At 35.6% G+C, this 14,540-nt stretch overlaps 1 protein-coding gene across 1 annotated transcript; it reads right to left on the bottom strand.

Moving 5' to 3' along the window:
* Positions 1 to 13,232: 13,232 nt before the first annotated feature.
* Positions 13,233 to 13,843, bottom strand: LOC122054643 (spidroin-1-like). Its single transcript, XM_042616090.1, has 2 exons — positions 13,799 to 13,843; positions 13,233 to 13,742 (listed from the first exon to the last, which is right to left on the bottom strand). The coding sequence occupies exons 1-2, from the start codon at positions 13,841 to 13,843 to the stop codon at positions 13,233 to 13,235; spliced, it is 555 nt and encodes a 184-aa protein (XP_042472024.1).
* Positions 13,844 to 14,540: the final 697 nt, after the last annotated feature.

The following is a 14,540-nucleotide window of genomic DNA, read 5'->3' as shown; positions in this document are numbered from 1 at the left end:
GTTGTCAATTCTAAGATGTGGGACTAAAGATAACTATATTTTTTTATATAAAACAACTAGAGAAAATTAATGATGAAAAAAATTCATAATAATATGCCGCAGCTGAGTCTCGAACTCTAAATCACTGATTGTTTCGCTTTTGAAATTGCTAATAAACATTGAAATTATTTTTAGTGTGAATAGAAAAATTGATATTAACGTAAATTCATTTTAGGCTTCACCAAAGTTAGTTACTAAAGGGGGGAGATTTTTAATAAAATAGTAAGATAAAGTAATAGCTTGTATTTATATACTTATTATTATAATAGATAGATCTATTTTAATTCGAGTTATTGATATATCAATTTTATTTAAATAAAATTATTTTTAATTATTTTTTCTAATAATATTAAATTGTTCAATAATTAAGAACTTATACAAAATCAATATACAACTTATTTTTATATACACCATAATCGTATTTATCTTATAATTATATATATAAATAAAAAAATATTAAAACTGTATCAGTACGGCACGATACGATACCGAACTCGTATGGTTCCAATCTGAGAATAAAACCTCGGTATAAGTTGAAATTTTAAACTTTACTCATATGACACTTGGACTAAAAAGAGATTTTATATTATTATGGTACAACCTATCATGCTTTGTAAATTAGAGTGTTTGTATATTGAGAAGATGACATGCATATAAAGTTGATCCAATGGTCATGGGAATGTTAAAATGAATGTGTAGAATTACTAAAATTGATCAAATAAAAAAATATACTAACATGGGCAATAATTAGGTGTAGCTTTAGATGTTAAGATTACAAAAAAATGTGTTACAATGGCATGGACATCTTCATAGATGGCAATTTATTATTGTTGGAAGAGTTGCGTTTAGTAAAGTAGGTGGTGTAAAGAGTAGTAGGAGACAAAAGAAAGCATTAGTAGCTGTAATAAAAAATAATTCAATTAACTTAATGTCTTGTTGTATAGAGCACTAGAAGGAAAACATTTATGTAGCCAACACCAATTGGGGCATACACTGCTTTATGATGATGATTGTAACCTCAATAATACTAGTGATATGGTCTTCCTTCATTTAATGGAGAGATAGAAAGGGATGTAAAACTATGGCATGGTAAGATTTTTATCTAAACCCTACAACCTTATAATTCTCAATTCAATGCAATAAGTGATTTGAAAATCTGCCAAAATAATTCATGGTGACAATCTGAAGCAGACAACTTTATTATAGTGCACTGAACATATGTTTCCTAGCTGAATAATTCAGATATTTTGAGTTTATAGATATACAATTCTTGTCAGATTCAAGCATTTCTAAAGAAAATTGTTTTTTTTTTCCAGTTTATAGATCATATTCTATACCTCTGATTGTTTGTACTAAGCTCCTTCCGCAATCAGGCAAGTATGGAAATTCTGGTAAAAATTGAAAAATTTTATCAAAGAAGATATTTGGTTAGCTAAGAATAGTAGAAGATGAAGTAATAATGAGAATGAGGGGATTCATGTGGCTGATGAATTCAGTGAGGAGGGGTTGCTGGAAATGTCTGTTTGTAGATACACCCGAGGATTTCACTGGGACTTCTTCTTACTCAACAATGAATGATGATGACTCATGCAGTACAACTACTGAGACAATGCTTACCATATTGCCAAATGGGAGGTTAAGAAGAAGGATAATGTCCTGGGCGCGTGGTGTTCTCCTGGGAAATGGTTTTTACGGCATGGTGCATGAAGGGATGAGCGAGTAAGTATTGATGATCAATTAGCACCTCTGCAACTCAACATATCTCTAGCTAACTAGCTTATATCCTTGATGCTTTTATTCTTTTACTGCATGATCATTGTTGGCTTCCAGTTGGATATATGATAAATCCAGTTCGTCCTATTGATTAGTCATGAAAATTATTAGCTCGGTCTTATGAAATTTTTCCAACTACCATCAGGGTAAATCGGAAAGCGTTCACAGTGGACGGTCAAGAAGTCCAACATCTTTTGGTTGCGTATCCCATTTAGAAGAAAAATTCCTGCAAATTCACCATATCTAGGGATCGAACCGCGGGTGCCTGGATAATAACTTAGATACCTTGTCACTGCACCGTAGTCTCGGGGGCTCCAGTTGGATATATGTGGCAAAAGAGGATTCGCTCGCCCCCGTGTCCCCGTCAATCCGTCCGTAGGCCAACATGGAGGAGGTAAATTATGGATGACTACTAACCATTAGTGCAAGTGGTCAAGACATGGAGAAGGACATGCTCAGATTTTATGTTTCATACGGCCATGTTCATTAAGTAAGTTGATTTTTGTGAAGAAAATCTGTGTTATTTATTGCATTTGATTATGATTGTTTTAACAAAATTCTTTCCATTCTTGATTTTTGCACATTTCTTCCTTTTTGTAAGTTGTTCTCGATCTTACATATTGATCAACTTAGAATTTAACGTAATAGTTTGATCACCAATATGTCTGTGACTATTGTTGTGTCTAAGTGGTTATAACTATGTTCATCCCTCCTCAGCATGTCTTTGTTGTTTAAATCATCTTGTTTGAATCATGTGTATTAACCCTTTGATCATTTTCTATGAATTAGCCATGTGCTTATGTTCTTTACTCATGTTTACGATTGCTTAGTTACAGGGTTAGATTTTTTTTGGAAAACGACTTTACTTTTGGATGCCAATTCCTTTTATATACCCATGAGATAGAAGGGTACCCTCGTTCAATTTTCTTACATTTACTCATGACAAGAAGATACTGGTAGAATTTGTTGGCTAGTTTAAAAAATTGTAAAATTGCAAACCAGGTCCAAATGGCAAGTCGAGTTTTCCTAAGTGCTATGCTGAAGTGCTATTCTGAAGTAGTAATTGTGCTACTTATCCATAGACAAAGAGTCCAACACGATGGGAAATTGCGTTATTTTTATGGGCAACTGCAACTTAGATAAGTAATAGATGTTATTTCATTTCTATTTTTTGTTTCTTTTGGAGTAGTTGTGAAATTTTGGTAGCTGAGACTTACTAATATTTCACTGTTCTTTCAACATGAGCCAAGTTAGAAACTTGAGTATGTGCAAGTACATTTGGTTTTCAGATGCCAATTTTTATGAGTTAGTGGAGGTTGTAAGTATAACCTTTCCCTCAACTTGCACCTGAAAAGTATTTTCACATTTCAACTAGTTTGATGGCCTTATTTTCTACACTGAAGATCATTTTGTTGTTCATCTGTTCGGTTTCCTCTCTCCATCCAAGTCAAGGATTCTGTGTGGTTAATCTGTCTTAGTCTCTTTGTGGGCTTGCAACTTAGCTTTTAACCATCCAAATCTCGTTGCATGTGTATATTTGATATTTCATTTTGTATATGAGATCTATTTGTTGTCAAATGAAGTTTATTTTAGTGGGTATTGTTACTATTTTTGGTAAACGCCATAATGATGCTATTTAGTGGATCTTGCTGCATTTGGAATTTTTTTTTCTTTTTGTCCTTCCTTGGCTAACATTTATAGTTATTCAGCACTAATTCTATGATTCTTCCACCAAGGCATGCATTTTTTTCCTTTTTTCACATATACAGAGAGGGTTTATTTTTCGCTGTTAATTAAAGAAGTATCTTTGCTTCATCAAGGAATGATTGCCCAGCAATGTATTCTTCAATTGGAGCAGGTGAGTGAATTTTAGTTGGAATCGAGATTTGTTTTCTCTTTTACTTTTATCTGTTCTTAGTGGTGTTGAATGTAAGTGAAAGTTTTGTAACAGTTCTTTTCTGTGTAATCGTTTTGATCCTTCCATGAGATTGCACTTTTGAGCCAGTTGGAACATGAAAATATAGTTCAGTATTATGGCACAGACAAGGTATCCTGGTCCAACCCTGCCTTTTTACTTTCTCAATTCTCTTGATTTTCTTTTCTGATTGATACTTTGCTTCAATAGACTAGTCAAGAAAAGATTCATCAACCAAAAAGTTTCTTTGCTGAAAACTTTTTTTTTATCATGATTCTCATTCCTTTTACTTTGCCTTAATTATGAGAAGTATAATATTGCTGTAAGAAAATTTTACAAGTTTATCTAGTGGTGAGATCTTTCACGTTCTATCTCGATGCCTCTCATTGAATTTGAAACTAATTGTGTGTATTCTATAATTATTTAATACATGTTTTTTATAGGAAGACAAAATTATTTATCTTCCTGGAACTCGTGACACAAGGCTCTCTTGCGTCCTTATATCAAAAGTATTCCCTGCAAGATTCCTAAGTTTCAGCATACACCAGACAGATTCTAAATGGCTTAAAGTACCTTCACCATCCGAATGTCGTGCACAGGTGATGCAACTTGTTTTTGTTTGTTTTTTTGGTTCCCGTAATATATAATGCTGAATTTATGACGGTAGAAATTAATGTCAAAGAAAAATAATCATCTTTATTGATGAATTCAATAAAAAATTGATAAAAAATAAAAAGTATAGAATCTTATATAGAGAATTATCAGAAAATTTAAATCCTAAATTAAAAAGATAAAAAATTAAATTAACTTAAGACTATAAACAAATAATTCTAATTATATAATCTAACAATGACAATTGTATTTCATAATAGTGTTTCTTGTAACGATGAGATTTAAATAAGCTATATTTGGAAAACTGATGTGTGTTATTAAAACATATAATATTTAAAGTTGGTATTAGATGTATGCATATCCATGGAATTGTCTCCTTTCCCAATTCCTTTTTGGTGGAATGCTACACCCTGAATTCCATGATTTCAACTTCTTACTTGCTGTTCTGCCAATTTTCCTGAAATAGCTTGAAATTTAGGACCGCATCAAACCGTGTTTGTGACTTTGTTCCTAGTATTTGACGCTGGCTATATAATCTGAGATACTGTAATAGAGAGATATTAGTAGCGTGCCATCACTTGGATCATCACGGAAATGTTAATATGGGTCCTAATATGATTTAATGACGTTTTCTTTACTTCTTCAGGGGCGGCCCTTGTGGTGGGCAGGCAGGGCACCTGCCCAGGGCCCCACTTTGGGTGGGGCTCATTAAACTTTTTTTTTAATATATTATATAAAAATATATTAGATTTTCTCGATTCTTCTATCCTCCTCATCGAACCGATTCAAGAAGCTTTCTTGCCCTAGCCCTCTCACTGATTCAAGCGAAGCTCTCTCTCGCCCTCCCTCTTGTCGCGTCCTCCCTCATCGCGCCTGACCTCCTAAGCTCTCCGCGACGACGTCGTCCCTCGCCGTGCCCTCCCTTGAGCCGCTCTCACTTGCAAGAGATATTTTAGGACTGATTATTTTCTTGTTGTGGTAGATATCGATCTTATCGAGTTGAGGAGTATGTTTGAACAATTGAATACTTTTGAAGAAATATTTGGATTCTTGTTCAATGGAGAACAGTTAATGACATTGGATGAAGATGATTTGAGAAAATATTCTATGAATCTTGAATCTTGGATGGCCATTAAAATTTTAGAGTTTGCATTGAAAATAGATATTTTCCCTATGATCGTGGTTGCCTATTAAATTTTATTGACTATTCTTGTGACTATAACATCAGTTAAAAAGAGTTTTTCAAAGTTAAAATTATTGAAATCTTATTTGAAAACTACAATGAGTCAAGAGAGATTGAATGGCTAAACGATCCTTTGCATGGAAAAAAGATATATTAGAGGATATCTCATATGACGATATAATTGATGACTTTGTTTCAAAAAAACACAAGAAGAATATATTTTAAGTGATATTGATTGTTAAATAAGTTATTTTGAAAAATCATGTAAAATGTTATCTAATATATAATTTCTTCAATTACATATTTTAATTTATTTTGATTATTATATTTAATTAATTTTTTAATATATATTTGATTTTTCAAATTAATACAAGAGGGAGGACCAAATAGTCAAATTTATAATTTTATCCCCGGTCCAATTTTTCCCAGGACCGCCCCTGAGTTACTTCTTCCAAGTGTTATTATGCTTATTTCTTGGTAAAACACTATATTAAATTTGATCCTTTTTCAGAGATATTAAATGTGCAAACATATTGGTTCATGCAAATGGCTCTGTGAAACTCTCTGATTTTGGATTGGCAAAGGAGGTTTGTCTATTTCCTATAGCAACATGCTCATTTGATTTTGTCATTACGTGTTCCATTTGGGTAATGCCATTATTTTTATTCATAATACTGCTTTTTTGAACATTTACAGATGGCCAAATTCAATATGCTGAAATCTTGCAAAAACAGTATATGATGGATGGCTCCTGAGGTTAGTTGCTGTACATTTTTACGAGAGTATACAGTTTGACTTTTCGCGAGAAAAAGTTGAGAAGATTGTCTTTTCTTTTTATTTCTTTTGATGCTACTACTCATGTACTCGTATGGTTGTTTTACAGGAAGTTCATATCAGTAACTAAATCCAAATAAAGGATGAATGACTGTAATAGAGAAGATCTGAGTTTTGTTTTATGGTGGAGTCTATTGTAATGTTAGAAAGTATCCTATAAAAAAAGTTTATTGTAATTGATAAAATAGGAAACTACTATATTGAAGCAATTAGATGCAGCCCTATGATAACATTTGGGGACAAAGAACAGTTTAAGATGGTACACATTCATTCCAAGATGACTATAGATTTTATAGCTAGCGATTATAGTGGGATTACAGTGGGAAGTCTACCGAGTAGTGAGAGGTTTAAAAAATACTAGTTGGTGGATAAATTATTATAAACATTTTATTTTATTGATTTTAATTTTAGTACTGATGATATTCTGAATGGAGGGATAAGAGTCACATAGCCGAGCTCAAATATTCGGGATAAAAACAGTTTGAAAATGATGATAGATTTAGGCTTGGTACTAGGGGAAAGCGTAGCTCTCATCTGATAGATGTTTACTATATCGTTTTCTCTTGATATTCATGTGATTTTTTGCTTCGTCTCCCTCTTTGCATGTTATAGAGTTAAATGGACTTTAAATTGCCTTAAAATGCCAAAATTTAGTCATTCCTATGCTCCTTGTAAACAAGTTCCTGTGGTTCGAAAATTACTCTTTGAAGTGGCTCAACTATCCAAGGCAGTATATGTTAGAAAAATAATAATAATTATAATAATAATTATTTATTATTTTAATGTAGGACTCATATGAAATATTAATTTAATTAAAGGACTTATTAGTCATTATGTATGGGATAATGGGAAGTTATTTTAACCTCCCAAAATTGTACGTAGCCAACTTGATGGAGGTTGGCTTCTTTATGTACATGGGTTCTGTCTCTCCCAGAAGTGTTCTTTCACCATAGCCATCAGAAAGGTGTGAAGAAGAAAGCGAAAGGGAAGAGATAGATTGGGACTTGTAGAAATTTCTTCTGCCGTCGTTGTTTCCTTTCTCATGGATCAAGGTATGTCATCAATCTTTCGTATAAATGAGAATCATGAATTTCAAGATCCTTCTAGTTTTCTGAATTATGAACTTTAAGAAAACTTCGATTTAACATGTGGTATCAGAGTGAGGTTGTGAAATTTATGATTCTCTATGTATGATTATCTTCCCTACTTTATATGAACTCTAGTTTGAGAATTTTTGAAATGCTTGTTCGCTATGCAATTCTCAATTATGATAAGTATAATGACTTGTTAAACAAAAATTTAGCAGGGATAAGAATGACTTCGGTACTGATTTCGGTTCAATAATTATTTGATTGTTTCAGTAATTATATTTTAAGATTAAAGAATGTATAAAAAAGATATTTAAAACTTTATGATTTCTGTAATTATGATTACAGAATGTATATATATATATATATATAATTATTATGATTTCGGTTACAGAACGTATAAAATTTAAGGAAATTTTATAAAACTTTATAAAAACAATTATATTTTAATTAAAGTGGTATATTATGAATTGCTTTTCTGTTATGTATCTTGTAGACTTACATATTTTATAATGTGCAATTTTGGATATGCAATTTCGGCTAGTATGATAAAAAAAAAATAAAAAATAAAAAAAAATAAAAAAAAAGAAATAGAAAGGAAACAATGCTTCAGTAAATGGTTTGTACGTGAATTATGTTTCCAACAATCCATTATGTTAAAGTGATAAAACTTTATGTTCACATACAAACTTAAGACTTGCATCCTGTTACAAAAATTATATATTGCATTCTTATGGTTTCGATTTATATGCTGTGCACTTTATTACTGTTATGCCGAGATATGCATGTTACGATTGAGAACATAATTGTTTATGAATTATTTAATATTTGGAAATTAAAGTATGATAGATTTGTTAATCACCAAAGTGGTCAAATCTGTAAGTTATTCAATTCCAAATTATATATTTATATTTCAATTACCCATAGAATTTGATGCTATACGTGATGTGATAATTATTGATTTATGGGTCAATTGAAGTTCATTGTTGTAAGGCATTTATGGATCACCCAAAGGTTGATTAATTGCGCTTATAATTAATGGACATGATTGTTAGTAGTGTTTGTGCACTATTAGTTTTATTTATATATCCAAAGATAGTAAGTATTTCTAATTAGTGCATATATCATTACTAAATAATGTTAACTCTATTAGCATCATTAGGATTATTATTGTATGTTGATGTATCACCCAAAGGAGAACATTAATATACATGAATGCTTATTTATTGTCTGAATCTATTTTATATATTAATTTATGACTCAAAGTATTAATGTTAAGCATGTGTTAATTGCAGTACATATTCCTGTTTCTTTACATTCGCATGCTACGTCTGTTCCGATTTTTCATGAGCTGAATTTCTTTGATTGGAGTGAACAAGTCCAATTTCATCTTGGTGTGTTGGATCTTGATTTGGCACTCCAAGTAGAGAAACCTGCTGCTATTACTAATGCTAGTGGCAATGAAGAAAGAGCTCATTATAAGGCTTGTGAAAGGTCAAACAGACTTAGCCTAATGTTTATGCGAATGAGCATAGCAAATAACATCAAGTCAGCTCTTCCTAAAACTGAAAGTGCTAAAGAGTTTATGGAATTTGTGAAAGAGCGCTCCCAAACCGCTGACAAGTCTCTTGCTGGGACACTGATGGGTATTTTAACCACCATGAAGTTTGATGGTTCTCGTACTATGCATGAGCATGTTATTGAAATGACAAACATTGCAGCAAGACTTAAGTCTTTGGGAATGGAAGTGGATGAAAATTTCCTTGTTCAGTTTATTTTGAACTCTTTACCGTCTGAGTATGGTCCATTCCAAATGAACTACAATACCATGAAAGACAAATGGAATGTGCATGAATTGCATAGTATGTTAGCTCAAGAGGAAACCAGACTTAAGAATCAAGGAAATCACTCCATTCATTATGTGAATCATCAAGGAGCTGGAAAGAAAATTGAAAAGAGACATGGAAAGGGCAAAGGACAGTTAAAGATCTGTGAGTCCTCTGCTAAAATCCAAAAGAAAGAATCAAACAAGAATAAATGTCATTTCTGTGGGAAATTTGGGCACTTCCAAAAGGATTGTCAAAAACGTAAAGCTTGGTTCGAAAAGAAAGGTAAGCTTATTGCTTATGTATGTCTCGAATCAAATTTGACTGAAGTTCCCCATAATACTTGGTGGCTTGATTCTGGAGGTACAACTCATGTTTCTAATACGATGCAGGGATTTCTTACAATCCAAACCATAAGCCCAAATGAGAAGTTCGTTCTCATGGGGAATAGAGTGAAAGTTCCAGTGGAAGCTGTCGGGACTTATCGTTTAATCCTTGACACTGGGCATCATTTAGATTTATATGAAACTCTTTATGTACCTAGTATTTCTAGGAATTTAGTTTCTGTATCTAAACTTGATGTTGCTGGATACTATTTTAAATTTGGTAATGGATGTTTCAGTTTGTATAAGCATACCTATATGATTGGATCTGGTATGCTTTGTGATGGTTTATATAAATTTAATCTTGATAGTATGTATTCTGAAACATTATTGACCTTGCATCAAGTTGGCACTAAACGTAGTTTAGTGAATGAACGTTCTGCTTACTTGTGGCATAAGCGTTTAGGTCACATTTCCAAAGAAAGAATGAAAAGATTGGTAAATAATGGCATTCTTCCTGATTTGGATTTCACTGACCTTAATTTTTGTGTGGATTGTATTAAAGGGAAACAAACAAAACACACAAAGAAAGGTGCCACAAGAAGTACCCAGCTTCTTGAAATTGTGCACACTGATATATGTGGACCTTTTGATAGTAGTTCTTTTGGTAAAGAAAAATACTTTATCACTTTCATTGATGATTATTCACGTTATGGTTATATCTATTTATTGCATGAGAAATCTCAAGCAGTGAATGCCTTAGAACTTTATATAAGTGAAGTTGAAAGGCAATTAGATAGAAAGGTGAAAATTATCAGGTCAGATAGAGGTGGTGAGTATCATGGAAGATATGATGAAACAGGACAACATCCTGGTTCATTTGCTAAATTCCTTGAGAAACGTGGTATTTGTGCTCAATACACAATGCCAGGTACACCACAACAAAATGGTGTATCAGAAAGGCGTAATCGAACCTTAATGGATATGGTTAGGAGTATGTTAAGTAATTCATCTTTACCCATGTCATTGTGGATGCATGCTTTAAAAACTGCCATGTATTTGTTAAACAGGGTTCCTAGTAAGGCAGTTCCTAAGACACCTTTTGAACTGTGGACAGGTAGGAAACCCAGTTTAAAGCACCTGCATGTTTGGGGCTGCCAGGCAGAAATAAGAATTTATAATCCACAAGAAAAGAAACTGGATGCAAGAACGATCAGTGGATATTTCATTGGTTATCCAGAAAAATCTAAAGGGTATAGATTTTACTGTCCTACCCATAGTACAAGAATTGTTGAAACTGGAAATGCTTGGTTCATTGAGAATGGTGAAACCAGTGGGAGTGAAGCTTCACGGATTGTGGAGATTAAGGAAATTAGAGTACAAGTTCCTTTAACTCGTACTTCTAATTCTTTAATTGTTGTTCCTCATGTTATTGAACCATGTAACAATCAAGAAGAACAACAAATTAATAATCCTGAGGTTAATAATGAACCTATAGCAGAACAACCACAAGAAATAACATTAAGAAGATCCCAAAGAGGAAGAAGATATGCTATTTCGAATGATTATGTGGTTTATCTACAAGAGTCAGAAGATGACTTAAATATTGATAATGATCCAGTTTCATTTTCACAAGCTATTGATAGTGATAATTCTGATAAATGGTTAGATGCCATGAAAGATGAGCTTAAATCAATGGTACAGAATGATGTATGGGACCTTGTGGAATTACCTGAAGGATGTAAGAGAGTTGGGTGTAAATGGGTCTTTAAGACTAAGCGTGACTCTCATGGTAATATTGAACGTCACAAGGCTCGACTTGTAGCCAAAGGTTTTACTCAAAAAGATGGCATTGACTATAAGGAAACATTTTCACCAGTTTCCAAGAAAGATTCTTTCAGAATTATTATGGCACTGGTAGCTCATTATGATTTAGAGTTACACCAAATGGATGTGAAAACTGTCTTTCTAAATGGAAATTTAGAGGAAGATGTTTATATGGACCAACCAACAGGGTTTATAGAAGAAGGAAAGGAACACATGGTGTGCAAACTTAAGAAATCAATATATGGACTTAAACAAGCTTCCAGACAATGGTATCTCAAATTTAATGATACAATTATGTCCTTTGGATTTAAGGAAAACATTGTTGATCGATGTATATATCTGAAGGAAAGTGGGAGCAAGTTTATTTTTCTAATTTTGTATGTTGATGACATCTTGCTAGCAACTAATGATCTTGGTCTATTAAGTGAGACTAAGAAGTTTCTCTCTAACAACTTTGAAATGAAGGATATGGGTGAGGCAAGCTATGTGATTGGAATAGAAATATTCCGAGATAGGTCACAAGGATTGTTAGGTTTGTCTCAGAAAACATATATTAATAAAGTTTTAGAGAGATTCAGAATGGATAAATGTTCATCATCTCCTGTTCCAATACAAAAGGGAGACAAATTTAGTCTTATGCAATGTCCACAGAATGATTTGGAACGAAAACAGATGGAGATGATTCCTTATGCATCTGTTGTTGGGAGTTTGATGTATGCTCAAACATGTACAAGGCTAGATATTAGCTTTGCAGTTGGTATGCTTGGAAGATACCAGAGTAATCCAGGATTAGATCATTGGAAAGCTGCAAAGAAAGTCTTAAGATACTTGCAAGGGACAAAGGATCACATGCTTACTTATAGAAGATCTGATCATCTTGAGGTGATTGGATATTCAGATTCAGACTTTGCTGGTTGTGTAGATACAAGAAAGTCTACATTTGGCTATTTGTATCTTTTAGCTGGAGGAGCAATATCATGGAAGAGTGTAAAGGAATCAGTCATTGCTGCATCTACCATGGAAGCTGAATTTGTGGCATGCTTTGAGGCTACGGTTCAGGCTAATTGGTTGCGGAACTTTATTTCAGGACTTGGAATAGTCGACAGTATTGCCAAGCCGCTGAAAATTTATTGTGATAATTCCGTAGCTGTCTTCTTTTCTAAAAACGACAAGTATTCTAAAGGTGCAAAACATATGGAATTGAAATACTTTGCCGTTAAAGAAGAAGTTCAGAAACATAGAGTGTCAATAGAACATATTAGCACGAATCTTATAATAGCTGACCCTTTAACAAAAGGGTTGTCGCCCAAAATATTTTCTGGTCATGTTGAGAGTATGGGCATTATGTCTACTGGTGAATGTTAAACAGTAATGTTGTTTGACACTCTGAGCTCATTAATGTATAAGTTTCTGAATTTTCTGTTTTCAATCTTATGTGTATGCATGCAAATGATGATGTTGAAAACAGATTTTGTCTTTGATAAAGACATTATGTTTGAACCCATTATGGATTTCCCATTCTAAGATCGTGTGAGGAGAAGACTAATATAGTAGTACATGGAAGGGAATATATATGTTGTTATAATAACATATAACCGCCATGACTCTTATTAGTTCCTATCCTTGATTACGTTAATGATGGAACCAATATATGTAAAGTCTATTCATGCGCATTATGATTGTTCCGGATATGAATGTGGCATGGGAGGAATTAATGGGAGGTCAAAGGGCATTTGGGTAATTGAGGATTGCTAGGGCTGAGGGGTTTTTTTGGGGAATCGCCGTTCACAGCAAAGGGGGGGAGAGGCTTGCTCACGTTTTTTTTTGGGGGGGGGGGCTGGGTTCGTGGGAGAGAGCCGCCGCCGCCAAACAGAGCAAGGACAGAAGCATTTTCTCCCCTTCACGCTTCTCGCCGGCGCCGGCCACCACTGCCTTCCTCTCCTCCTGGCGATTCCGACCACCACCCTCCTTTCTCCTCACGGCATCACCCGACAGACCCGGTGGACGGCGACGAGGAGCGCCACCACTGCCGCCGTCAGCATGCGCCGCTGCCACCAGTGAGCGCCGTCGCCACCAGTGAGCGCCGTCGCCGCCAGTGAGCACCGCTGCCGCTAGCGTGCGCCGCCGCCCCCAGGGGGCTCCGCCATCATCTCTTGCGACCATCGTTGCCGGCAGCCACCGCTGCCTTCCCCCGCGGCCACAGCCGCCGCCGGCAGCCACCGCTGCCTTCCCCCGCTGCCTTCCCCCGTGGCCACAGCCGCCGCTGGCAGCCACCGCTGCCTTCCCCCCGCGGCCACAGCCACCGCCGGCAGCCACTGCTGCCTTCCCCCGCGGCCATAGTGGATATAGTCACCTTCCAGATAGCCGCAGCTCGATACTATTTGGGTTATTCCGGCCATCGCGCCGAGGTTGGGTTCGGCCATCGAGCCGAGATTGTTCTGGCCATTGAGTCGTTGGGTTTTACTCTGTGCATCTCTCTTATGATTACGAGCTATCTGTGTTATCCGGCCTGCGTGTCACGTATCGGCCTACGAGCCATTATGTCTCGGCCTACATGCCGCTTTCCGGATCCAGGGCCACGACGACTTGATCAGTAGCTCGACCAGCTCATCCATCCATCCAAGGGCGCCCCCCTGGGCCAGGGTACGTTCTCGTACCTTTTCTGCCTTTAGTTAATTATTCTGCTATACTATTATGTGGTTACTCATACATTTGTGGGATTCGCCTCGAGCACCGAGGTACCAGAGACCGGGGGAACCCGGTCGCTGGATACAGGTACAGTTGACCGGAGGAGGACTTCAGACGACTTGGTCAACGCAGCGGACAGATCATCAACCGGGTCATGGGGATGCGGTCAACCTTCCAGACACGTCACACCGGCAGGTTCGTTTTCTCAGCTTCCAGACAGGATCAAAATGGCGCCGTCTGTGGGAACGCGCCTGATCTGGAACGTGAAGATGGACGACGCCGGATAGTTCTGCAATCCTCATGACCACGGTCAGTTTTTCTGTTATTTGTTCTGTCAGTTATATGATCTGTACTAGTCCCGAAGACCCCGAGCCGTTTGGCCGGGCTGCGTATGGGATACGAGCGATGCTTGAAATAGAAGATCCCGAGCCG

This window comes from Zingiber officinale, chromosome 3B, assembly GCF_018446385.1.
Source record: "Zingiber officinale cultivar Zhangliang chromosome 3B, Zo_v1.1, whole genome shotgun sequence".
Lineage (NCBI taxonomy): Eukaryota > Viridiplantae > Streptophyta > Magnoliopsida > Zingiberales > Zingiberaceae > Zingiber > Zingiber officinale.
Note: the sequence above shows the minus strand (reverse complement) of the source record. Positions and strands in the feature narration are given on the sequence as shown.